The sequence below is a fragment of the Pelophylax lessonae genome (assembly GCF_965119305.1).
Source record: "Pelophylax lessonae genome assembly, chromosome: 9".
NCBI lineage: Eukaryota > Metazoa > Chordata > Amphibia > Anura > Ranidae > Pelophylax > Pelophylax lessonae.
In genome coordinates, this window is record NC_138776.1 from 250,276,864 (window position 1) to 250,302,646 (window position 25,783).

Sequence of the window (25,783 nt, forward strand, 5' to 3'; positions counted from 1 at the left end):
TAGTGATTATTGCTAATGGCTTTAGCCACTAGTTAAATTCTAACATGCTGATTGTACCCAAGTCAATCGATGAATCAACTTAGGTACCTATCAGCCTTCCCATAGATGGTTCGAATCTTAGCCGGTCCCTGCTAAACCGAGATTGGAACCATCTATGGCCGGCTTAAAAACAGATTTCCTCTCATTTTGAGAGACTTTGTCAGGCCATAGATGATGTGATCTTCTTTCCTGCAACCTGTGGTTGCAGGAAAGAAAATTACTGGATTCCCCCATTAGCACAGTCAGTGCTGATGGGATAATTCCTCCTGCAGGGCTATTGTGTTCTTCAAGCAGTCCTCCCTGCTGGCAGAACATAGTGATTATTGCTAATGGCTTTAGCCACTAGTTAAATTCTAACATGCTGATTGTATCCAAGTTAATCAATAAATCAACTTGGGTACCTATCAGCCTTCCCATAGATGGTTCGAATCTTAGCCAGTCCCTGCTAAACCGAGATTGGAGCCATCGAGTCGAGATTGGAACCATCTATGGCCAGCTTAAAAACAGATTTCCTCTCATTTTGAGAGACTTTGTCAGGCCATAGATAATGTGATCTTCTTTCCTGCAACCTGTGGTTGCAGGAAAGAAAATTACTGGATTCCCCCATTAGCACAGTCAGTGCTGATGGGATAATCCTTCCTGCAGGGCTATTGTGTTCTTCAAGCAGTCCGCCCTGCTGGCAGAACATAGTGATTATTGCTAATGGCTTTAGCCACTAGTGAAATTCTAAACATGCTGATTGTACCCAAGTCAATCGATGAATCAACTTAGGTACCTATCAGCCTTCCCATAGATGGTTCGAATCTTAGCCGGTCCCTGCTAAACCAGTCGAGATTGGAACCATCTATGGCCGGCTTAAAAACGGATTTCCTCTCATTTTGAGAGACTTTGTCAGGCCATAGATGATGTGATCTTCTTTCCTGCAACCAAAGAAAGTTTTTCCATTCCCCCATCAATACAGCCAGTGTTGCTGGGGAGATTCCTCCCGCAGAGCTATTGTGTTCTCCCAGCAGGAAAGAGCAGGGAGGAGAACAGAGGGGTTATTGCTAGCGGGTATAACACTGGCAATAATCGCATGCTGGAAATTCAACATGCTGGTTGCACCCAAGTCGATTCTTTAATCGACTTGGGTACAATCTGCCTGCCTGTAGATGGTGTGAATCTTGTGAATCGGCCGAGATTTGAACCATCAATGGCCAGTGTTCTGCCAAAAACTCCAACTTGCCGAGAACTCCAATCATTTCACTTCCGTTGACTCTACACGAGGAATAATTGGAGATTTCGACCACTTGGTGTTTTCACAGAACACAAAAGCCTATACACTCCAGTACACGCTATAATGAGTGGACATTGTTAGTCCGCCCGCTAGTTGTTGACGCCTTGGAGGCAGCCATATTGTTGGTTACTAGCAGGCAGATTAAAAATATCCACTCATTATACCGGAGTATATACGCTCCTGCCTGTTCTGTGAAAACTCCAAGTAGTTGAAATCTCCAATTATTCCTGGTGTAGAGTCACCGAAAGTGACGTGGTTGGAGTTCTATGCAAGTTGGAGTTTTGGGTAGAACACCGGCTTTCCTCTCACTTTCTGTTGTATCTCTGGCACAGGAAGTGAAGGAAAAACTCCCTAATGGGACACAGTCAGTAAAAAAATTATTTTTATTAATTCTAGGGCAGGGGTCTCTAAACTACGGCCACATCTGGCCTACTACAAGATTTTATCTGGCCCGCTGCAACTGCCTGTGACAATAATCGGGCAGTGGTGTGTGTTTCGTAATATGAAGGCTGGCGCATCCACTGCCAGCCAGCCAGCCATGACCCTTCACCAGTCCCCCGATGGGCACTTCTGAATGTGAGAAGGAACTCTGAGGGGCACCCTTGGATGTAAGGTGGGAGACTGATGGGCATGCTGAATCTAAGAGTGGACACGGATGGACACTCTTGGATTTCAGAGAGGACACTGATGGACACTCCTGGATGTATGGAAGGACTCTGGTAGACTCTACTGCACAGGTGTTAAACACAATGCCTGCGGGCCGAATCTGGCCCTCCAGGCCATTTTATGTAGCCCTCGCACCTCTCCTGTAGCTGCAGGAGAGCTCCAGTCCTGCTCCAGACCTTATACTAACTGCTTTCCAGCAATGCCTGCAACTTCTTCCCAGCAGCACCACAAGGGAGGTGCACTGTGATGTAAGGGAGGGTGGGGGACTCAACTTTTGATGGTGGAGAGGCTCTTGACGTCTTATGTAAGTGTAGGGGATGCTCTTGACATCTAGTCTTACCGATACAACCGGCCCTTTTGAGGGCAATCATAATGCTGATGCAGCCCGCGATTAAATTGAGTTTGACACCCCTGTTCTACTGGATGTAAAGGGGGACTATGATAGGCATTCCTGGATGTGAGGGGAGATTTTTTACAAAACATACATTTTTAGACCTGTGAATATTTGTAAATTCACAATGTAGTCCAAATACTAAAAAGTATGGAGACCCCTGCTCTAAGGAAACAGTTAAACTCCTCAAAGGCTGATGGCTTCTGATGTGAGGAGGAGAGCCGGAGTCTAATAGAGGCTGATGGCTCCTGATTCCCGCACTGGGCTCATACTGTCCCCCCATTACTGTCTACTGACAGAGGAGGGGGGAGAAGAAGAGATTGTTGTAGTGACTGAACAAGGAGAACCTGGGACTCTTCTCTGGATTTACTGTTTATTACTCACCTGGGCTGATCTTTTGAGGGATTTCCTCCTTCTTACATGGATCATCATCTGTAACATACAGCTCTTCTGCTTCCATTTTCACTTCATCTTTAATTGCATTTCCATCCTAAGTAAAACACAAACTAGCATAAGAAAACACCACCAACAACCAGTCAAACACCACCGACCACCACCACCACCTAACAGTATGTCAACAATCAAGATCTTCTAAAGTGTAGCTGATGTCTCGGGCCTTCAAAGATCAATCCACCAAAACCTGGGACAGTGGTGGTCTCAAATGCTTACCAGCCTCTTAAAGCGGAGTTCCGGGCACAGAATCGTTTTTTTTTATTTTAATCTCCCCCTAACAATCACCCTTACACCTCGATACATCCGCTAATCCTGTTAGTTACGGTGAAATAATGTGTTTGCAACAATAAAGTCTTACTTTATAAAATTTCTGATGTGCGCCGCCATCTTTGCTGTGGATTGCCGAGTCCGATGTGGGGAAATGTCTTCCCTTCTTCCTGAATCGAGTGGGCGTAGGCCTGTGAGTCCAGCGCGAAATCTCGCGCATGCCCAGTACTATGTGATCGGCATAGTACTGGTTTCCATAGGGACGGCAATGTTAGAGGAAGTTGCCGCCCCTATAAAGCCACCCCCCGCCGAACTTACTGGCAATGTGCTCTGTCGACCTATTTAAATATGGCGCCGTCCGCGCTGGGCTCCGCCTAACATCGCGTCATTTCCTGTTTGGAAATAACGCGATGAGAAGAGCGGTCGCCCGCCCACGTCACTGCACAGTGCATCCTGGGAGCGCCGAGTAAGAGCTCCCAGGACGCATTGCGGACCGGAAGAGACGGGTAGAGCCGAGGCTCAGGAGGGAGGAAGTCCATTGAAAGGTGAGTATACAAAGCTCTATAAAAAGGTAAGGGAAAAAAAAAAACAATGGGAATATCCAATTCTGGCTCAGCGAAGGGTTAGGAAGACCATGCATTAAATTGTAGAAATGCAATTTTGTGCCCGGAACTCCGCTTTAAATGAGTAAGGATCTAATTTTATATTCCTAGGGTGGAGTTCATGACTGCCCCCAACAGCAGTCATTTCATTTCAAAGGCAAAGGAGTCCTGTTTCTCCTACACTGACAACATAGGCATGTGGAGTGGAGTTGAGACCGTAGGAGAACATCTACCGAAATATAAAGCTCCTACCACTTCAACATGCTTTTCTGACATTTTTTTGATGCTTCTGTGATGCTTTTTTGAAGCTTTAATGAAGTTTGGCAAATGCCCTGTGTGTGTTGATTTTCTATTTGTTTAAAGAGGCCCAGTAAAACCCCAGCTCATTAGTACCCTCACTCAGCAGTTTCTTAGCTCCTTAGAACCCTCACTCAGGAGATCCCCAGCTCATTAGTACCCCTGTTTAGCAGATCCCCAGCTCATTAGTATCACAGTTTTGCAGATTCCCAGCTTATTAGTACCCTCATTCAGCAGATGCTCTGCTCAGTAGTACCCCCAGCTTTGCTGATCCCCCACTCAATAGTAGCCCCCAGCACTGCTGATTCCCCACTCAGTTGTATCCTCCAGCTCTGCTGATCCCCCCCTAGGCAGTAACTCCCAGCTCTGATAATCACCCACTCTGTAGTAACCCCAGCTCTGCTGATCCTCCACTCAGTAGTAACCCCCAGCTCTGCTTATCTCCCACTCAGTAGTGACCCCCATCTCTGGTTATCCCTGACTCAGTAGTAACCCCCAGCTTTGCTGATCCTCTGGTTTTCTGATCCTCCTCTCTTTCCTCCCACTATATTTCTTCGCCGGTGTATACCATGTGTGACATCTGCTAGTTTCTCCTGCTCTGGACGCCCAGCTCTGCTGATCCTCCCTACGCCGTAACTCCCAGCTCTGCTAATCACCCATTCAGTATCAATCCCCAGGTCTGCTGATCCCCCCCCACTCAGTAGTAACCCCAGCTCTACTTATCCCCTACTCAGTAGTAACCCCCAGCTTTGCTGATCCTCTGGTTTTCTGAACCTCCTCTCTTTCCTCCCACTATATTTCTTCGCCGGTGTGCACCATGTGTGACATCTGCTAGTTTCTCCTGCTCTGGTCGCCCAGCTCTGCTAATCTCCCCCCCCCCCCCCAAGTGGTAACTCCCAGCTCTGCTAATCCCCCACTCAGTATCAACCCCCAGCTCTGCTGATCCCCCCACTCAGTAGTAGCCCCAGCTCTGCTTATCCCCCACTCAGTAGTGACCCCCATCTCTGGTTATCCCTGACTCAGTAGTAACCCCCAGCTTTGCTGATCCTCTGGTTTTCTGATCCTCCTCTCTTTCCTCCCACTATATTTCTTCGCCGGTGTATACCATGTGTGACATCTGCTAGTTTCTCCTGCTCTGGACGCCCAGCTCTGCTGATCCTCCCTACGCCGTAACTCCCAGCTCTGCTAATCACCCATTCAGTATCAATCCCCAGGTCTGCTGATCCCCCCCCACTCAGTAGTAACCCCAGCTCTACTTATCCCCTACTCAGTAGTAACCCCCAGCTTTGCTGATCCTCTGGTTTTCTGAACCTCCTCTCTTTCCTCCCACTATATTTCTTCGCCGGTGTGCACCATGTGTGACATCTGCTAGTTTCTCCTGCTCTGGTCACCCCCAGCTCTGCTGATCCCCCTAAGCCGTAACTCCCAGCTCTGCTAATCACCCATTCAGTATCAATCCCCAGGTCTGCTGATCCCCCCACTCAGTAGTAACCCCAGCTCTGCTTATCCCCTACTCAGTAGTAACCCCCAGCTCTGCTGATCCTCTGGTTTTCTGATCCTCCTCTCTCTCCTCCCACTCTATTTCTTACCCGGTGCGCACCACGTGTGACATCTGCTAGTTTCCACTGCTCTGGTCTCCCAGCTCTGCTGATCCTCCGCCTCTCAGTCGTCACTTTCCAGTCCCGTTTACCTTCTGCTATATGTATACCGTCTGCTAGTTGCTCCACTCCAGTCCAGACCCGGCTCACCTTCCTGCTGCTCCATGATGCACACCAGATGTGACATCTGCACCAGAATACTTCTAGAATATTTACACATTAACCAGAAGTGACTGTTGATGTCTTTCCAGTTCGCATGTTGGTTTCCCAGTGCATTCTGGGATATCTCATACCTGCAATACCTCCAAAACAAAACAAAACTAACTCTGAATAAAGCTGCAGGTGCTGTTAGCGAGCGTTGTCATAGATTTCTATGAAGGCTTTGGAGGCACTTTGAAGCACCAAAAAAGTGACATGGGGGATCATTTTTGAAGTGAAGCAAACACAAGGTGTGAACAGGACTGTAAGGTAACCATTTAATTTAGTGACAGAGGCTTTGATTGGCATTCAGAGTGCTTTAAAAAAGTGTGTCAAACGCCTGCCACATTTTGAAGCAAGTGTAAATAAGACTTCTGCAAGTGGAATTTATTGTCCCACCTTAGTAACCCTTTTATGGAAGTTTTTTTAAGTCTTGCCACACTTTTTTCATTTTTCGTATGATGATGGCCTCCAGTGGTTCTGGCAAGGGGGGGGGGGGGGTCTAATTGGAGTAATTTTGGGTTGTGCAGATAAAATCATTCCAGTTTTTGCAACTACTACATCTTACATCTGAGGTGTCAAGAGTTGTTGGCATCAAGTTGGTCATCAAGAATAAGATAAAATGTCTAAATAATAAAGGGAACAAAGAGAGAAAACAAGCGCCTCTGAGTAAAGACTGAAGTATTTAATTGGCAAGATACATTAAAAACTTACATCAGGGTAAGTAAATGTAGGTAAGGTGGGTCCTTCCGACATCCATTTACGGCATGGGGTCACTGCTGGGGGTCTGTGTTCTTCTCAGTCCTTCCTGTTCCTGTCCGGCAGGAAGTGAAGTGGTGTCACTGGCATGGAACGCAGAGTGAGCCGCAGTAGCCGTCCACAGAATCTTCCGGCGTGATGACGACGCGTTTCCGAGCACTGAGCATGCTCGGAAACGCGTCATCATCACGCCGGATGATTCTGTGGACAGCTACTGCGGCTCACCCTGCATTCCACCCTGCGGTCTAAGCCTCAACTCCGTGCCAGTGACACCACTCCACTTCCTGCCGGACAGGAAGGACTAAGAGGAACACAGACCCCCAGCGGTGACCCCATGCCGTAAATGGATGCCGGAAGGACCCACCTTACCTACATTTACTTACCCTGATGTAAGTTTTTAATGTATCTTGCCACTTAAATTGTCACAAGTTAGCCTATAGTTTTGTCTGTATATTCTTACCTCCTTGCTGCAGTGCTTCTGTCTTGCCTTCCTTCACATGTGGTGTTTGGGCTTCTATGGGCGTCGCCTGCTCCACTGTGGGTTATATCCTGTTCCTGTCAATTACTTCCTGGGTCACCTCCCTGTTTGCTTCCCTATATATACACATGCTCAGTGCACTGCTCCTTGCTTGAGCAACTTCACTGTTCTCTGAGCTCCCATCCCTGTAACCTTGGCTATTGTATCTGATCTCCTGTGTACCGACCCGGCTTCATTTCTCCGTCTATGTACGTCTGCTGCCTGTCCTGACCTCGGCTTGTCTCTTGGATCTCCTTATAGTTTCCTGTTTACTCTGCACACACCAGCGGTCTCCACATCCTCAGCTGGGCCTACCTGGGGGCAGCGACCTGGTTCCAGTCTGCTGCAAGTCCATCCCCACCATCAGGGGCCCTGGTGAAGAAGCAGGCTGGGACTTAGACTCCGCGCCCTGGGGAATCCTGAGCTGGGGATCTATAAGGGCTCACTACCACAGACCCGTTGACATAAATACTGCAGTCTTTACTCAGAGGCGCTTGTTTTCTCTCTTTGTTTCTTTTCATATTTGGAGATTGCTTCCGCTCCCCATTAGGCTGGCCCTGAGCGCATCGACTGTTTCCTATTTCATTATAAAAGACTTTTATGATAGCCTATATGGCTACCCCATTGACTACCTTTTAGTTTAGTGCTATTAGCTTGTGCCACTTCGTATTTTCTTTTAAATAATAAAGGGAACTGGGATTCAGCCCCCGTTCACACTGGGGTGACCTGTCAGGCAACCTGGTCGCTTGACAGGTCGCCTGCCATACAGAAGCTGTGGACCCGTTCTAATAGGAGCGACACAAGTCACTCCGACTTAGAAAAAGGGTCCGGAACTTCTTTGGGGTGACCTGCATAGATTTCAATGTTATGAAGTCCGTGCCGGCCGCTCCGAGGTCACGGTGCGTGCAGCGCGGCGCGACCTGTGTGGTCGCCCGGGGAAGTCGGATCGCCCCAGTGTGAACGGGGCCTCAAACAGTTCCTGAATTAATTAATCCAGTTATATCTAAACGAAACCAATACACTATACAGTTTAATGTTTAGTAAGAGCTTACTTTATAATACTGGAGGATCCTTTGATGTTCCTGTGTGGAGTCCCGGGAATACAGAGGACGGGGACATCTCTCTGGTGTATTTCTGTTATTGGATCCACCTGTAGGCACTTTCTCCTCCTTACACTGCACATCAGTCCTCAAATACATCTCTTCTTCTCTCTCTGTGACTTCAACTTTAACATTAATCAGACGTTCAGCCTAAGAAACACAAAACAGTTTTATTGACTGGGGTCCCTCAAACCTTTGGATATGCCACGGTATGTTTGCAAAGACTCCAATGAACTCATACCTGATCCTCAAATGGGACTTTGAGATGTTCCTGTGTGGAGTCCCGGGAATACAGAGGACTGGGAGAACTCTCTGGGGTATTTCTCTTACTGGATCCATCTGTAGGAAACACACACACTGAGTTAAAGCGAAGTTCCGGCCACAAAATCATGCCTGTAGATTTTATGGCATCCGCTTCCTTATCCTTTCCTGAGGCCAAATTGGATATTCCCGGCCTTTTTTTTTTTTTTTTACTTACCTTTTTAGAGAGGATAATATACTCACCTTACCATCCACTTCCTCCTTCCCCGGCCGCGGCCCGCGCCGTCACTTCCGCTTTGCAATGATTCCTGGGAGCTGAACGTCATCGCTCCGAGGAATCAATGCGCCTGCACCGGCCCCGACGTCAGTTCCGGTGCAGGCGCCGTCATACCTTGCTAAACAGCTTCTGGGCATGCCCGGAAGCTGTGCAGGGATGACGCTGCAGACCCGGAAGTGACGGCGCGGCCGGCGCAGTGCATCGTGGGACCGAAGAGGACGGAAGAGGACGCAGAAGAGGATCGCGCTGGCTTCAAGCTGCCCACACCTGAGATGGCAGCGCTGGAGAAGAAATTTTAAAAGTAAGTATTTCTTCTTGCAGGTAAGTGTGAACCGGGACAGATCAGAGGCTATCCATTGTGGAATGTACTAGCCCTGACTGTCCCGGGGGTATGTTCACTGAAATTTTTTTTCTGTGGCCGGAACTCCGCTTTAATACATTGTTTCTATGTCTTTATATCAGAGGATGTGTGTATCTAGGAGGATCCTCAATACTCTTCTCTCCTTTACAAGAAATGAAAGTCTCCTCTTACCTGGTGATGTGAGGGGCGACCGCTTCTCCATTATGACGTCCTTGTAGAGATCTTTGTGTCCTTCTAGATACTCCCACTCCTCCATGGAAAATGAGACAGTGACATCCTGACACCTTATAGGAACCTGACACACACAATGATACAGTCACCATCCAGACACATCCCTTGTCTGTTACTGGATAATGTCCCAGAATTCCCGTCACCGCTCACCTCTCCTGTCAGCAGCTCAATCATCTTGTTGGTGACCTCTTGAATCTTTTTGTCGTTGCTTGTTTCAGGTGTCAGAGCGGGAGGTGGAGGCTTTGTGAAGGGGCTCTGTGAATTCCTTAAATTGGCTGCGACTAAGCCATTTGACAGCTTGAAAGCTATATAATTCTATATATAAAGAAAAAAAAGTCAGATTAAACGCGTCCAGCCCAGGCTGCACTCGAGCACCTAAGGACAATTTTCTGTCCAGTGCCCTGGGTCTAGAGTCATCTGTCAAGCACCACTAGATGGAGTGACAGTCTGACCAATGGTACCAACATGGTTGTGATGCAATCTCATTAACAAGAGACCTGGGAGGCAGAAGGTAGCCCCACAGGACCTGTGCTATTTCGCTCCGGTAAGTAACCTTTAAACACCAATGATTTGCTTTATGTAGCTCCTTCTGAACACTAACAAACAGACTCTCAGTGCTGACTTCTAACAAACAGCGGTACTGTAATTCCCCTAAAATATGTTGACCATAAATAAATATACTTGAGATTAGAATGCTCCTCCCCTCACCTCTCCGGCAGGGGCAGATGCAGAGTCTAGTCTTGGGAGGGGCACTGCCAGAAAATAAGGTATTGCGCACAAAAATGTATTTAACGCATCATACAATGTACAGTGTACAGAGATCAGTAGTATGTAGGGCAGTGTACAGGGGTCAGTAGTATGTAGGGCAGTGTACAGAGGTCAGTAGTATGTAGGGCAGTGTACAGAGGTCAGTAGTATGTAGGGCAGTGTACAGAGGTCAGTAGTAGGTAGGGCAGTGTACAGAGGTCAGTAGTAGGTAGGGCAGTGTACAGAGGTCAGTAGTTTGTAGGGCTGTGTAGAGAGGTCAGTAGTATTTAGGGCAGTGTACAGAGGTCAGTAGTATTTAGGGCAGTGTACAGAGGTCAGTAGTAGGTAGGACAGTGTACAGAGGTCAGTAGTAGGTAGGACAGTGTACAGAGGTCAGTAGGATGTAGGGCAGTGTACAGAGGTCAGTAGGATGTAGGGCAGTGTACAGAGGTCAGTAGTAGGTAGGGCAGTGTACAGAGGTCAGTAGTTAGTAGGGCAGTGTACAGAGGTCAGTAGTAGGTAGGGCTGTGTACAGAGGTCAGTAGTTTGTAGGGCTGTGTACAGAGGTCAGTAGTATGCAGGGCAGTGTACAGAGGTCAGTATTATGTAGGGCAGTGTACAGAGGTCAGTAGTAGGTAGGGCTGTGTACAGACGTCAGTAGTATGTAGGGCAGTGTACAGAGGTCAGTAGTATGTAGGGCAGTGTACAGACGTCAGTAGTTAATAGGGCAGTGTACAGAGGTAAGTAGTTGGTAGAGCGGTGTAGAGAGGTCAGTAGGATGTAGGGCAGTGTAAAGGGAACGGTAGAGCAGTGAGCAGGGGGTTAGCAGGGCAGAGGAAAGGAGTTAACAGAACAGAGAATAGGGGGTAAGTAGGGCAGAGGACAGGGGGCAACAGGACAATGTACAGGGGTCAGTGGGATGAAGAGCAGTGTAGAGAGGCCGTTAGATAGTAGGACAGAGTACAGGGATTAATATAGCAAAGGACTAAGTGTCACTAGTGGGGGTCAGAAGGGCACACACCAGGGGGGTGGGAGGGAACACACCAGGGGAGGGTCAGGAAGGCACACACTGGGGGGGGGGGGGTCAGGAGGGCACACACCAGGGAGGTCATGAGGGTACACACGATGGAGGTAAGGAGGGCACAGTATGGGGTCAGAAAAGCACACACTGATGGGGGTCGGCTTTGGAGGGCACACACCGAGGGTCAGAAAGGCACACACCGGGGGGGGGGGGGGGGCAGGGGGGCACACACTGGGGGGGGGGGGGTCAGGAGGGCACACACCGGGAAAGTCAGGAGGGCACACGCTGGAGGGTCAGAAGGGCACATACAAGGGGGCAGTCACGATGCTTTAATGAGTCCAATTTTTCACTGTGGTACATGAAAAGGAGATGCAATCTCATTTATAAGCTAACAGCCCCTCTATGCTAGGCTGCAGTAACTCAGTAGACTTAAAGCGGAGTTCCACCCAAAAGTAGAACTTCCGCTTTAGGAGGTCCTAACCCCCTGACATGCCCCATTTGGCATGTCATTTTTTTGGGGGGGGAGCGGGTACCTAGTTTTGACAGGTACCCGCTCCCACTTCCGCTCTGAGCGCCGCGGCGCCCTGAGCGGAAGTTCTCCTCTCCCCCTCCCTCCCTGCAATCTTCTGGGACATGTCAGAGGTCCCAGAAGATTGCCGGCCAATCAAGACGCGCAGCGTGACTCGCGCATGCGCAGTGGGTACCCGGCTGTGAAGCAGCAAACTGTCACAGCCGGGTGCCCACAGCAGTGATGCCGGCGCCGAGGGAGAAGATCGAAGCTTCGGGCGGCCGCATCGCTGGACCGTTGGACAGGTGAGTAAAATGGGTGGAACTCCGCTTTAACATAGAGGAGCCTGTAAACTCCCACTTCAAGGAGAGCGTGATCTCGGAGGTCAGGTACATCCCCATCCCACCCACACAAGCAGTAGAAGCCAGGAGGCTCCCGCCCACTCAGGTCTGTGTTTTATTAATAGAGATAAGAGTGATGTCATGTGACCTCCCAGAATCCTCCTCACCTCTCCGGTCAGGTCTGTGTGTTATTAATAGAGATAAGAGTGATGTCATGTGACCTCCCAGAATCCTCCTCACCTCTCCGGTCAGGTCTGTGTGTTATTAATAGAGATAAGAGTGATGTCATGTGACCTCCCAGAATCCTCCTCACCTCTCCGGTCAGCAGGTAGATGATCTCCAGAGTGAGGTCTAATATCCTCTCCGTCATGTGACCGCGCTCCTTCTCCATCCTCATGCAGGCCCTGTCCTCGTACACGTAGTCACTTTCACTGAGGCTGTTTTGGTGATACAAGCCGATACAAAATCTGGACACAGAAGAATTATTGAACACATAAATTTAGTCCATGCTAAACGTAAATAACAAAACCCCTAGACTCCTCCATCAGTCACTGCCCCTGAGGAGCTTACAATCGAATGCCCCAGTCACATAACTCTAAGGAACGTGCGTATTTTTTGGGCCGTCTGAGGAAAGTTTTGCCACCATTAAAAACTCAATCCTGACTTCCAGTCCTGCGTTTGATCAATAAGACTGAGATTGATACAATAGAGTGTAGGCTCCTCAGGGGCGGAGACTTGTGTTCTCTGTTTGCCCTCTGTGTAGCATGCCAGTGCCACATTAACTGAAATAGTAATGGAGGGGTGCTAATGTGTCTCTCCAATGAGCTCAAAGGTGCGCTGCATGGGGTACAGCACCCATGGATGTACATGGCACCGGTTACAGAGACCCGTCCCCTTTTTAAGGCCCTCCCCAGCTGAACTCATGGGTCCTGGCTCAGAGCAGCCGCAGTGCAGCACATCGACCAACGACCGTGTCAGAACCTCCTATCTCTTATACAACCACCTCTCCTAAGCGACCAACTCATTGAAATATGACCCAGAATGACCAATAACCCACCTCCTCCTCCTCAGTCTCCAGCTGCAGCATAAAAACAGATTGGAAGTAAGTCAAAGAGGTTTCTGCCTTTGTGGGCTACAACAAAATGGCCGCTGCCTTCCCCATGACAAATACCTGACTGTTTCCGGACGCTATGAATTATTCCAGAGAAAAACAGAACAAGAGCGACTCTGTGGACAACTGCATTAGCATTCCGTCAAGTCAACAGCAAACGGTTACGAACCCCATAGCCAGTCTGTACGTAAGGCTACAAGAAAATGGCGGCCGTCCTCCATCGCTGAGGAACCTTAGCTTCCATTATCATTTTCACACACAATAGCGGTTTTATTTCTTCAGACAAATAACAATCGAGAGGGTGAACGAATATTCTGCCCTTCCTAAAATAAAGGAACGTTGGCTCTATTTTCTATTTTGTGTCCTAGGTGAGGAGTTCGGCCCGTTGCCAGGAAGTAACTTGGCAACTGTGGAACGCATACCCCGGAAGTCTATTAGCCACAGACCGGAAGTTGATATTTTTTTCTTTTTCTCCTATGCTGGCAGAATAGTGGAGGATGGATAGCTGTTATTTTTGGTTTGTCAGGTATAATATACACAGTGAGCCTGCACTATTAATAACCTGTGGGGGATGGGGTATTTAAAGGGGCCTAACTAACACCATTATTTATTATATTTTATTTTATAGGGTGACAAGGGGGTGATTCCATCCCCAGAGGATCGTCACGGAGTCTGAAAACAACGAGGATTCTGGGAAAAAAGTGGAGCGGCAGACAGAAAGATAGCGGTGTGACGTGTCTTCCTCTTCTTTTAAAGATGATCCCCCGACAAGCGCCATAAAGCCCAGCTATTGCCGAATCCTGTGATCATTCCCTGTCTGTCACTGAGAAGATCCGCCTGCTTTGTTTACATAAGCAGGCGGGTCTTCTCACACTTTCACCGATGATCGGGGAAGAGAGGCGGCGATCGCCGTCTCTCCTTCTCCGGCCCAACTCCAGATGTGTCTAAACACAGAGGGGGCGAGCCTCCGGCGGCGCGCGTGTGCCGCCAAGACCACTAGGAGTCCAGCCCCAGGGGAGCCGCACTGCTGCAGTAGGATTACTGCGGGGTAGGTGTGAGCCTAGGGGGTGCTTTTTAACTGTGAGGGGGATGGGCTTGTAATATCAACACGCATACCTGTGTTCCTAAATAGCAGGAACACAGGCGCTCTGTGTTGATAGCAGAGAGAACAGCGGTCTGCTGTGTTTACAATAGCAGACCGCCGTTCCCTCTTACGCAGCGTCCGCCGGCCCCGTGCCTCGGCTTCCGTGCTGGAGAGTGCGCACACCCCCAGGATCGCTCTCGCCAATCGGCGTACCTGTACAGTGGTTCGCGGGAGCGATCCTGGGGGCGTGCACGCCCACTCACCAGCGGGGAAGCCAAGGTAAGGGCCGACGGCCCCTGTGTTCCTGCTATTTAGGAGCCGATAGATCCGATTAAAATCTGCTAAAAACGGACGTATGGCTATAGGTTTTCCATCCATCCGGCAGATTGGATGGAAACAAGCAAGGAGTCTGTTTCCATCTGACCGCCCCATAGAGGAGAGCGGGCTGCGTCCGTGTCCGCTGTGTGGAATGGACACGGACCTGTCATTCACCTACTCAGTGGAGATATCCCCCTGCTGAGCAGGCGGATCCGCTTCATTTAAAAGGGGCCCTAAAGTATATTCTGCACCTATATCTGCTCCCCAAACCTGAATACTGAGCTAGTTTGGACTTCACTTTTAAATGATCTCTGTTATTAGAAATTCTGTTATTTTTGTATCAGACCTGCTATGAACCTAAATTGTCTTCTTTATTCTGCACTGTAGATCTCATTATGGTCAGCCCTTCCCAGAAGGAGCAAAGTCCTTTCACAGATCCAGTCCTGAAAATGGACAAAGACAGGATATTAAACCTCACCCTGGAGATCATCTACCTGCTGACTGGAGAGGTGAGGAGGATTATGGGAGATCACATGACATCACTCTTATCTCTATTAATAAAACACAGACCTGACCGGAGAGGTGAGGAGGATTCTGGGAGGTCACATGACATCACTCTTATCTCTATTAATAAAACACAGACCTGACCGGAGAGGTGAGGAGGATTCTGGGAGGTCACATGACATCACTCTTATCTCTATTAATAAAACACAGAGCTGACCGGAGAGGTGAGGAGGATTCTGGGAGGTCACATGACATCATTCTTATCTCCCTTGATTAAATACAGAGATGACTGGTGAGGTGAAGAGGACACGAAGGGCCATTTTAGCATCTTTTTTTTATTGTTTGTATGTCTTCTTTTTTTTAGTATTATGGACCTTTGAAAAAGTCTGGTGGTCATGTGACACTCAGCAGCCATTCCGTTATGTCCAGAGCATGGAGTAGGAGCCAGAGCCCCATCGTGGAGCCTCCATCTTCCTCAGCCACACCTGAGAGAAGTGACAAGAAGATTCTAGAAGTCACCCAGAAGATAATTGAGTTGCTGACAGGAGAGGTGAGCGGAATTCTGGGACATTATCCAGTAACAGACAAGGGATGTGTCTGGATGGTGACTGTATCATTGTGTGTGTCAGGTTCCTATAAGGTGTCAGGATGTCACTGTCTATTTCTCCATGGAGGAGTGGGAGTATATAGAAGGACACAAGGATCTCTACAAGGACGTCATGATGGAGAATCGACCGCCCCTCACATCACCGGGTAACAGGAGACATTCATTTCTTGTATTGAGGATCCTCCTAGATACACACATCCTCTGATATAAAGACATAGAAACAATGTATTCAGTCAGTGTGTGTGTTTCTTACAGATGGATCCAGTAACAGAAATCCCCCAGAGAGATGTCCCCGTCCTCTGTATTCCCGGGACTCCACACAGGAAGATCAGGAGAACCCCTGGGATTATCAGGTTTGGGAAGCTAAGGACATTATTAGGTTGCTGTATGTTTTCTAGTGAATGCTTATCAACTAACACTCATCTTACTGCATCCATAATCATAATCTAAACATGCTCCTTTGCTAGGATGAAGATCTGATTGTTATTAAAGTAGAAGATGAAGAAGAGATGGGTGATGAGCTGTGTAAGGAGGAGGAAACCCCTCCAGAGATCAGCACAGGTGAGTAATAAACAGTAAATCCAGAGAAGAGTCCCATATTCTCCTTGTTCAGTCACTACAACAATCTCTTCTCCCCCTCCTCATCTGTCAGTAGATGGTAATGGAGGGGGGGGGGACAGTACGTGCCCAGTGGGGGAGTCAGCAGCCATCAGCCTCTATTAGACTCCAGCTCTCCTCTTCTGGGTTCCTTTGGACAGCTGTTTACTCCCTGAGCTTAAACTGAAATTATAGATTGTACAAATCTTGAAAAATAAAGACTGATAAAGAACTTTTGGCAACTTATGAGGTCCTCTGATATAAACATATTTTTTTGGGCTACTTTGCATGCATTGGAAAGCAGGAGGCATCCCTCGTACACGTTTAGCCGGCCATAGACGGTTCGAATCCTGCTGAACCAGCTGACATTCAAATCATGTATGGGCAGGCTAAATGTACTCAAGCCAATTGATTGATCAATTTGGGTACAACCAGCCTGTCGAATTTTTACATGTGATTATTGCTAGGGGCTAATATAGCCCTAATCACTGTGTTCCTCTGGTGGGTGACGTCATCCCGCCAAGACATTGGCTTCACGGGAGAGATTCCCGCATCAACTCTGACTGTGGTTGTACGAACAGAAATCGCTCCATCGATGGCAGACTTTCACCCTCTTCCACAGTTTCCTTCCATTCGACCCCTCCTCCCATCCTCCAGAAGCATTGCACTGTTTTGCTTTTTTGCTTGTATTTTTGTTTATCTTTATTTGTTGCAAAAATGTCCGGCCCCGCCTCCCCATGCACTTGACTTGCCTTAGGCAAATGACGCGCCCACTGCCCGCTGTCCCTCCCGGGATATGCACGTCACATATCCCAGGAGGCATAGCCTTTTATTCAAGGAAAGGTTGGCCTATTGGCCCGTCATTGCAAGGGCCACCAGCTGAACCCAGAAGAGCTGGTGGGCCTCTCAATCATGTCAGAGACTTCCCGCACTGAGAACAGGAAAACGGGTGGTCGCCGGAGTGAATCCTCTCATGCTGTAAAAGGTTTGCCTTGTCAGTGAAACATTTACTGCAGAGAGGGCAGGAATAGGGCTTCTCCCCTGTGTGGATCCGTTGGTGGGTGACAAGGTGGGCGCATTCAGAACAGGAGTAAGGGTGCTCTCCTGTCTGAGTTGTCTGATGGGAAATAAGCTTTACATCCGAGGAAAAATGGGAAAAAGCGGTGGCATGACATGAGAGGATCTCGGTGGGACAACATTTACTGCAGAGAGGGCAGGAATAGGGCTTCTCCCCTTTGTGGATCCGTTGGTGGGTGACAAGGTGGGCGCATTCAGAACAAGAGTAAGGGTGCTCTCCTGTCTGAGTTGTTTGATGGGAAATAATCTTTATATCCGAGGAAAAATGGGACAAAGCGGTGGCATGACATGAGAGGATCTCAGTGGGACAACATTTACTGCAGAGAGGGCAGGAATAGGGCTTCACCCCTGTGTGGATCCGTTGGTGGGTGACAAGGTGGGCGCATTCGGAACAAGAGTAAGGGTGCTCTCCTGTCTGAGTTGTCTGATGGGAAATAAGCTTTACACCCGAGGAAAAATGGGACAAAGCGGTGGCATGACATGAGAGGATCTCAGTGGGACAACATTTACTGCAGAGAGGGCAGGAATAGGGCTTCACCCCTGTGTGGATCCGTTGGTGGGTGACAAGGTGGGCGCATTCGGAACAAGAGTAAGGGTGCTCTCCTGTCTGAGTTGTCTAATGGGAAATAAGCTTTACATCCGAGAAAAAACGGGACAAAGCGGTGGCATGACACGAGAGGATCTCAGTGGGACAACACTGAATGGGTGAGTATCTGAAATGTTCAGGTAAGCAGGGCCAAAAAAAGTGGGGGAGGTCGGCCTGAGGTCCACTTTAAGTCTTTCCTTGAGATTTGCCTGTTTGGGTATCTTACTGTAAGTCTGCCAACCCACCTTTTGCTTTCTTGTTTTATCTAGATATACATCACAAAGGAAATAATACAGGGGGAAATCCCGTTACCTATCCAGATGGTGGAACAAATCCAGCAGAAAACCCTGTTATTCCAACCCTCCATCGGGCTCTTCGTGGTACAGAACTGCCTTATGACCGTTCTAAGCATGGGGTGTCTTTTACTGAACAATCTCATCCTATCGGCCACCACATCTCCCAGAGTGTTGGATCCACATTCCCATATTCTGCTTATGATAAATGTTTTTCCTCGGGTGTAAAGCTTATTTCCCATCAGACAACTCAGACAGGAGAGCACCCTTACTCCTGTTCCGAATGCGGGAAGGTTTTCGTCCAGAAGTCCCACCTTGTCACCCACCAACGGATCCACACAGGGGAGAAGCCCTATTCCTGCCCTCTCTGCGGGAAATGTTTCACTGACAAGGCGAACCTTTTACAGCACGAGAGGATCCACTCCGGCGACCACCCGTTTTCCTGTTCTCAGTGCGGAAAGTCGTTTAAGCAGAAGGCCCATCTGGCGATTCACCAAAGGACTCACACAGGGGAGAAGCCTTATTCTTGCTCCCTGTGCGGGAGGTGCTTTACTCAGAAGTCTGATGTGGTAAAACACCAGAGGGTTCACACAGGGGAAAAGCCGTATTCCTGTTCTGAGTGCGGGAAGTGTTTCACTGAAAAGTCGGCCCTGGTGAGGCACGAGAGGGTCCACACAGGGGAGAAACCGTATTTATGCCCTCAATGTGGCAAAGGCTTTGCCTATAAGTCGGTACTGGTCAAGCATCAACGGAACCACACGGGGGAAATGCCTTACTCGTGTGCGGAGTGTGGGAAATGCTTCAAGCAGAAGTCCAACCTTGTCACTCACCAGAGAACTCACACTGGAGAGAAGCCCTTCTCCTGCTCCGAATGCGGCAAGTGTTTTTCCAGGAAACTGTATCTGGTATCTCATCAGCAACTTCACAGGTGAAGTCTGGCCTTTTCTGTACCATGTCCCTGTGTATGATCAGCATTTCATTGCTCGTTAGATTGTGTACAGGTCAAAGGAAACCTGCCACAGTGCAACACCCTTGTGAAAAGGCTGCGATGGAAGCAGCCATGTTCCCAGCCAAGGGGTTCAGCCATCTGATGACAACCTAGTGTGCGTTGTGTCTGTGTGTTGTGACTTTAAAGGTAATTTTGTAGCTTGAGTATACAAAAGTAATGAAGAAACGGAAAAGATACCAAACCTTTAAAGTTGTTGTAAACCCTTCCATACACCCAGCGAGGTGACTGGCCTCAGGTGATACACAGCGATGACACAAATCCTCCTACATAAGATTTACTTGTTTATCTGCAGTCTTCTCTACATCCATTCAAAGTGCAGCATTTACACAGGATCTCTCAGCTCTGAAATGCAGGGGGAGGTGAGCTGAAGTTACATCAGTGAGGAGAGGTCTGAGAGCGGATTGGAGGGAAGGGACACACCCCCCTTTTACACAGGAACAGAGCTGATGCTGTCAATCAGCTGGAGGTCCCTCCCCTGTCACCTTTATTCTCTTGGTGTCAAGAAAACTCGTCAGAAGTTACTCATGCTGATAGCAGAGGAATGAGGCAGCGGACTGAAATGACACTTAGAGCTTTGGATTGAGACAAGTACACACTATAGAGGGATATGCTTTGTTCATATTTCATGTCTGAGGTTTACAACCACTTGATGGTTGTCCCTTCCTGTGCTTTAAAGCATTAATGCCCTTATCCTGTAAAATCTGAGCTAGGCCACACCTCTCATCTGCTTTCTTCAGCCTTCCTACTGGTCCTTTAATTTGATAGGTGGCATCAGTGACTACAAGGGAGGCATGGAAGGGGTGGGGCCAAGCTTGACTTTTTACAGGAAAAGTCAAGATCAGCACATAACTTCAGCTGCCTTTATCTCTGGATCTATACATTGTGTTGGCACGCTGCTTTCATTGAAGGTCACCCCGGAGTAATAAATTATTTTTTTTTATTATGTACTCAGTTTGTCTCAATTGTCTAGAACTGTGACAGATCTACATTAACGAAAATGGGTGGAGTGTGTGAAAGAGACAGAGATGGCGGAGAAAGAGGTATTTAAAGCGGAGTTCCAGCCATTTACTCACCTGTCCAACGGTCCAGCGATGCGCTCGCCGGAAGCCTCGATCCTCTCCCTCGACGCCGGCATCACTGCTGTGGACACCCGGCTGTTACAGTTTGCGGCTTCACAGCCGGGTACCCACTGCGCATGCGCGAGTCGCGCTGCGCGCCGTGATTGGCCGGCAATCTTCTGGGACCTCTGACGTGTCCCAGAAGATTGCAGGGAGGGAGGGGGAGAGGAGAACTTCCGCTCAGGGCGCCGCGGCGCTCCGAGCGGAAGTGGGAGCGGGTACCTGTCAAAACTAGGTACCCGCTCCCCCCCCCCCCCCAAAAAATGACATGCCAAATGTGGCATGTCGGGGGGTCAGTACTCCCTAAAGCGGAAGTTCCACTTTTGGGTGGAACTCCGCTTTAAAAGGGGATCAAACTGTCCAGCTGTGACTGGACACAGCACGAGTTTGGCAGTAGATTTCAGCCAATGATTTGGGCTGAAACCTGCTGATCTGCTGTGCCCAATCACAAACAGAGATTTCTGTGTTTACAAACAAACAGAACTATGTTTACAGAGAACAGTGAGTGATGTGGCTGTTTCTTCTCCCTGAGAGCCGCTTCAAACTACCGCGACCAGAAAGTCGCCCCATGTAGAAGCAGCTTTTTAGCACGACTTTGAAGAGACTTGCAAGAGACTTGTAAGCGACTTAAATGATAGGCGACTTTGTCTGTGGGGAATGCCTGGCTAATCTTTTTCTTCTTCCTGGAAAGTCTGATCACAGTCGCTTGAAAATACAGTGCATTGCGAAAGTATTCGGCCCCCTTGAACTTTTCGACCTTTTGCCACATTTCAGGCTTCAAACATAAAGATATAAAACTGTAATTTTTTTTTTTGAAGAATCAACAACAAGTGGGACACAATCATGAAGTGGAACAAAATTTATTGGATATTTCAAACTTTTTTAACAAATAAAAAACTGAAAAATTGGGCGTGCAAAATTATTCAGCCCCCCTTAAGTTAATACTTTGTAGCGCCACCTTTTGCTGCGATTACAGCTGTAAGTCGCTTGGGGTATGTCTCTATCAGTTTTGCACATCGAGAGACTGAAATTTTTGCCCATTCCTCCTTGCAAAACAGCTCGAGCTCAGTGAGGTTGGATGGAGAGCGTTTGTGAACAGCAGTTTTCAGTTCTTTCCACAGATTCTCGATTGGATTCAGGTCTGGACTTTGACTTGGCCCCTCTAACACCTGGATATGTTTATTTGTGAACCATTCCATTGTAGATTTTGCTTTATAATTTGGATCATTGTCTTGTTGGAAGACAAATCTCCGTCCCAGTCTCCACAACAGTATCTCTGACCTGTCTGGTGTGTTCCTTGTTCTTCATGATGCTCTCTGCGCTTTAAACGGACCTCTGAGACTATCACAGTGCAGGTGCATTTATACAGAGACTTGATTACACACAGGTGGATTCTATTTATCATCATTAGTCATTTAGGTCAACATTGGATCATTCAGAGATCCTCACTGAACTTCTGGAGAGAGTTTGCTGAAAGTAAAGGGGCTGAATAATTTTGCACGCCCAATTTTTCAGTTTTTTATTTGTTAAAAAAGTTTGAAATATCCAATAAATTTCGTTCCACTTCATGATTGTGTGCCACTTGTTGTTGATTCTTCACAAAAAATGACAGTTTTATATCTTTATGTTTGAAGCCTGAAATGTGGAAAAAGGTCAAAAAGTTCAAGGGGGCCAAATACTTTCGCAATGCACTGTAGATAAGGATCCGACTTAGAGGCGACTCCCATTGAAGTCTATGTGCACAAGTCGGATAGAGGTCGCCTTGAAGTAGTACAGGAACCTTTTCTGAAGTCGGAGTAGTGCATATTAAGACGGCTCTCATTCATTTACATTGAATTTGTAATGACAAGAGACTTGGGGCGACTTGAGGGCACACAAGTCACGTCCCAAGTCGGAGTAGTGTGAACCGGCTCTTAAAAGCAAGGAGGAAAAACAGTCAGATTAGTAAGTAAACAAGTACTGTTAACCCCTTGATTGCCCCTATTATTATTTAATTATTATTATACAGGATTTATATAGCGCCAACAGTTTGCCCAGCGCTTAACAAAATGAAGGCAGACATTACAGTTACAATACAATTTGGAACAAGAGGAATCAGAGGGCCCTGGTCGTTAGAGCTTACAATCTAAAAGGGAGGGTCAATTGATGCGCTATAAACAAAAAAAAGAGCGACAATTTTGCAAAAATAACAATATTTTTCACATTTTGTTATATGAAATTCCCAAAAAAAAAAAAAGTAAAAATCAAAATTTTTTAACATTTTCGGCCAATTTGTTTTATGCTACATATGTTTGGTAAAAAAAAAATCGCAAAAAGCGTATTTTGATTGGTTTGCGCAAAAGTTATCGCATTTGCTAACAAAGGGAAAGATTTTTATCATTTTTGGTGGTTTTTTTTTTTAACGAGTAATGGCGGCGATCTGCAATTTTTTTTTTTTGCGGGACTGCGACATTGCGGCGGACAGATCGGACCCTTGACTGACATTTTTGACACTTTTGGGGGTACCAGTGACATTACTACAGTAATCAGTGCTTTAAATATGCACTGTTACTGTAAAAATGACACTGGCAGGGAAGGGGTTAACTGTATTGGAGAGGGAGGGGCTAAGTGTGTCCTAGGGGCGTGTTTCTAACTGTGATTGGACATGGCTACTAGTGTAAAAACAGAGATCAACGGTCCTACATAGTAGAACTGTCTGATCTCCATTTTTACACAGGGGAGAATGACAGGCGGCTTGTTTACATTAGCCGCCTGCCTTTCTCCCTTCACGGCGAACGATCGCGTGTGACCGGCGGACATCGGGTCTGCCGGTCACACGCACTGACTTGTTAGGGAACGAGCCGGGGCGGGCGTGCGCCTCAGCGGGCGCACGCTTGCCCGCTATTGGCTCACAAGCCAGTGACAGGCTAGTGACGTAACGGTACGTCACTTTGCCTGGCCGGGGCTGACCGCCGCAGTATATGTGCTTGCGGCAGTCAGCAACCGTTAAAGAGAAGGGTTTTCAGGGATCGTCTAAAGATGGATAGATTAGGGGACAGTCGGACAGATTGGGGTAGAGAGTTCCAAAGAATGGGAGAAGCTCTGGAGAAATCCTGGAGGCGAGCATGTAAAAAGGTGACAAGGGAGCTAGAGAGGTCTTGGGAGGACCGAAGAGAGCGGCTTGGTTGATATTTTGAGATCAGGTTAGTGATGTAGCTGGGGGCAGAGTTGAGGATGGCATTGTAAACTATTGTTAGCAGTTTGAATTTTATTCGTTGGGTGAGTGGAAGCCAGTGGAGGGATTGGCAGAAAAGGGCGGAGGAGACTGAACGGTTGGTAAGGTGGATAAGTCTTGCAGCAGCATTCATTATGGATTGAAGGGGGGATAATCTATGTAAGGATAATCCAATGAGGAGGGAGTTGCAATAGTCAAGGCGAGAGATAACCAGGGCATGAATTAAAAGCTTGGTGGTGTCGTTGGTTAAAGAGGGGTGTATTCTAGCGATGTTGCGGAAGTTAAGGCGGCATGATTTGGACAGGGATTGGATGTGAGCCTGAAAGGACAATGCAGAGTCCAGGGTTTGGCTCCTTTCGGGGGGGGATACCCTTCCCCACTTCCGGGAGACAGCGGTCTCCCTCCTTTTTCTTCACTGCCGGGTTCCCTTACCCTGGATGGCGGTGCCACCACTCCCTGAAGAATTCTTAGGCCCAGAAATTTCCAAATGTCATCTTTGGTCAGTGGTTCCCACTTTCTGCATCTTGCAAACTTCTGATGCGTAGCGCATTGTTACTCTTTGTACCGGTTGGTCTCGATAACCTCATCGGTCAGAAATAATTGTAGGTATGCCAAGGGGTTGTCATGGTCAACGTCAACTTTCATACCAGATGCTCCAGTAAATGGGAATCTTGACTGCGCTGCCTCATCCGTACCGCAGTCACTAGAGCACCGAGCCCGCACATCGCTGAGTTCAGTCGCAGAATCGTCGCTGTTGTCACTTTTAGTACCTGATGTCGAATTTTCCCATGAATCGCTATTGCTCAGTTCTTCAAATATTTCCGATCCACCGTCGCTGTTTTCCAGTTTGTCCAAAAGCGTTTTTGAGCTAAAAGAACGCTCTTTTGACGCCATGGACGTTATCAATTTTTCAGGCACAAAGTACTGCAAAAAGTACAGGCAGGGCACTGGAAAAACCTCTGGGTGAAATGGCAGGATACAAAGTTGTAATCCTAACAGATTACACTGTATCATTTCATTAGTTTTTTTTTTTTTTTTAATCTTCCGCTGGTTCCACCCCCCTGCAACACAGCGCTCGCAGGGAAAGGAACCGGAAGAAGGTGTCGGCATCGGCCAAACACACAGCGGGAGGCTAGCTGGAGGAAGGCCGTGGAGGACGGCGGGGGACCGCAGGGGAAGATGAGTTTCCTTCTGGGGTAATCCTGAGTGTGGCTCGGGGTTACCGCTTTTGGCACTGGATATTAACCCCGAGCTACACTCGGGAATACTGCCAGGGAGATTAATGGCATCCCAGTCTTAGTCTGTAGCTTTCATAATTAACCACTTAAGCCCCAGCCCTATTTCGGACACTTTTTGTTTACAAGTTAAAACCAGTATTTTTTCCTAGAAAACTACTTAGAACCCCCAAACATTATGTATATTTTTTTAGCAAAGACTCTGGAGAATAAAATGTCGGTCATTGCAAAACTTTTTGTCAAGCGGTATTTGCGCAGCGGTCTTTAAAACGCCATTTTTTTGGAAAAAAATTGAAAAATCACATTTCACTGCATTTAAAAAATACTAAACAGTAAAGTTAGCCCATTTTTTTGTATATTGTGAAAGATGATGTCACGCCGAGTAAATAGATACCCAACATGTTACGGTTTAAAATTGCGCCCCCCCGTGGGATGGCGACAAACTACGGTCAATAGAGATCTCAATCTGCGACGCTTTAAATTTATTTAACGGTTACCAGTTTAGAGGTAGAGTGTAGCTCTTTTTTTAAATTATTGCGCACGCTCTGGCAATCGCGGCGATACCTCACATGTGGGGTTTGAACAGCGATTTAATTCGCGGCTCGACTTGCGTATACGTTTTTTTTTGTGCGCGAGCTAACGGTGACGGCGAAATTTTTTTTTTTTTTTTTTTCCTATTTATTTTTTATTTTTTTTAAACTTTATTACAGGTTTTTAAAAATAAATAAAAATCTGATCACTTTTATTGCTGTCACAAGCAATGTAAACATCCCTTGTGACAGCAATATGTGTGACAGGTACACTTTATGGAGGGATCGAGGGTCTAAAAGACCCTAGACCCCTCCACTACACTTCCCTGTATGCAAAACGCCGAAAACGGCATTTTTGCATACAGCCGTTTTTTAAATTTGCCGCCTTTTGCAGCACAGTAACCCGGAAGTGACGTCATGGACGCCGCCTCCGGGTTACGTCAACGGAGACCCGATCGATGCCGTTTCCGATCGGACGTGCCGGCTGGGTGCTCGGGGCTCCCGGTGGGACGGGAGCCCCGGTACAAGCCACGGAAGGCGGCGGGAGGGGGGGGGACGTCGCCTCCCGCCCCCCCGGGTAACGATCGAGC

General features: G+C 47.8%; 3 protein-coding genes across 3 annotated transcripts in view; 2 read left to right on the plus strand and 1 right to left on the minus strand.

Moving 5' to 3' along the window:
* LOC309562725 (uncharacterized protein) overlaps positions 1-12,406 on the minus strand; it is a 13,661-nt gene extending 1,255 nt beyond the window's left edge. Inside the window, exons 1-6 of the mRNA XM_082267012.1 lie at positions 12,224-12,406; positions 9,444-9,608; positions 9,234-9,357; positions 8,405-8,502; positions 8,116-8,313; positions 2,757-2,862 (exon numbers count right to left, since the gene is read on the minus strand). Coding sequence (XP_082123138.1) covers positions 2,757-2,862; positions 8,116-8,313; positions 8,405-8,502; positions 9,234-9,357; positions 9,444-9,608; positions 12,224-12,307 — 775 coding nt within the window. The 5' untranslated portion in view covers positions 12,308-12,406. The remainder of the gene's footprint in view (positions 1-2,756; positions 2,863-8,115; positions 8,314-8,404; positions 8,503-9,233; positions 9,358-9,443; positions 9,609-12,223) is intronic.
* Positions 1-25,783, plus strand: part of LOC309564361 (uncharacterized protein) — a 1,000,117-nt gene that overhangs the window by 761,488 nt on the left and 212,846 nt on the right. The window contains exon 8 of the mRNA XM_082268988.1: positions 18,346-19,015. Coding sequence (XP_082125114.1) covers positions 18,346-19,015 — 670 coding nt within the window. The remainder of the gene's footprint in view (positions 1-18,345; positions 19,016-25,783) is intronic.
* On the plus strand, positions 14,814-16,103 carry LOC309563372 (oocyte zinc finger protein XlCOF8.4-like; the record flags this gene model as incomplete). The annotated part of the gene is made up of 5 exons (XM_082267766.1): positions 14,814-14,932; positions 15,292-15,477; positions 15,557-15,680; positions 15,790-15,887; positions 16,002-16,103. Exons 1-5 carry the CDS (start codon positions 14,819-14,821, stop codon positions 16,101-16,103), a joined length of 624 nt encoding a protein of 207 aa, XP_082123892.1. The 5' UTR covers positions 14,814-14,818.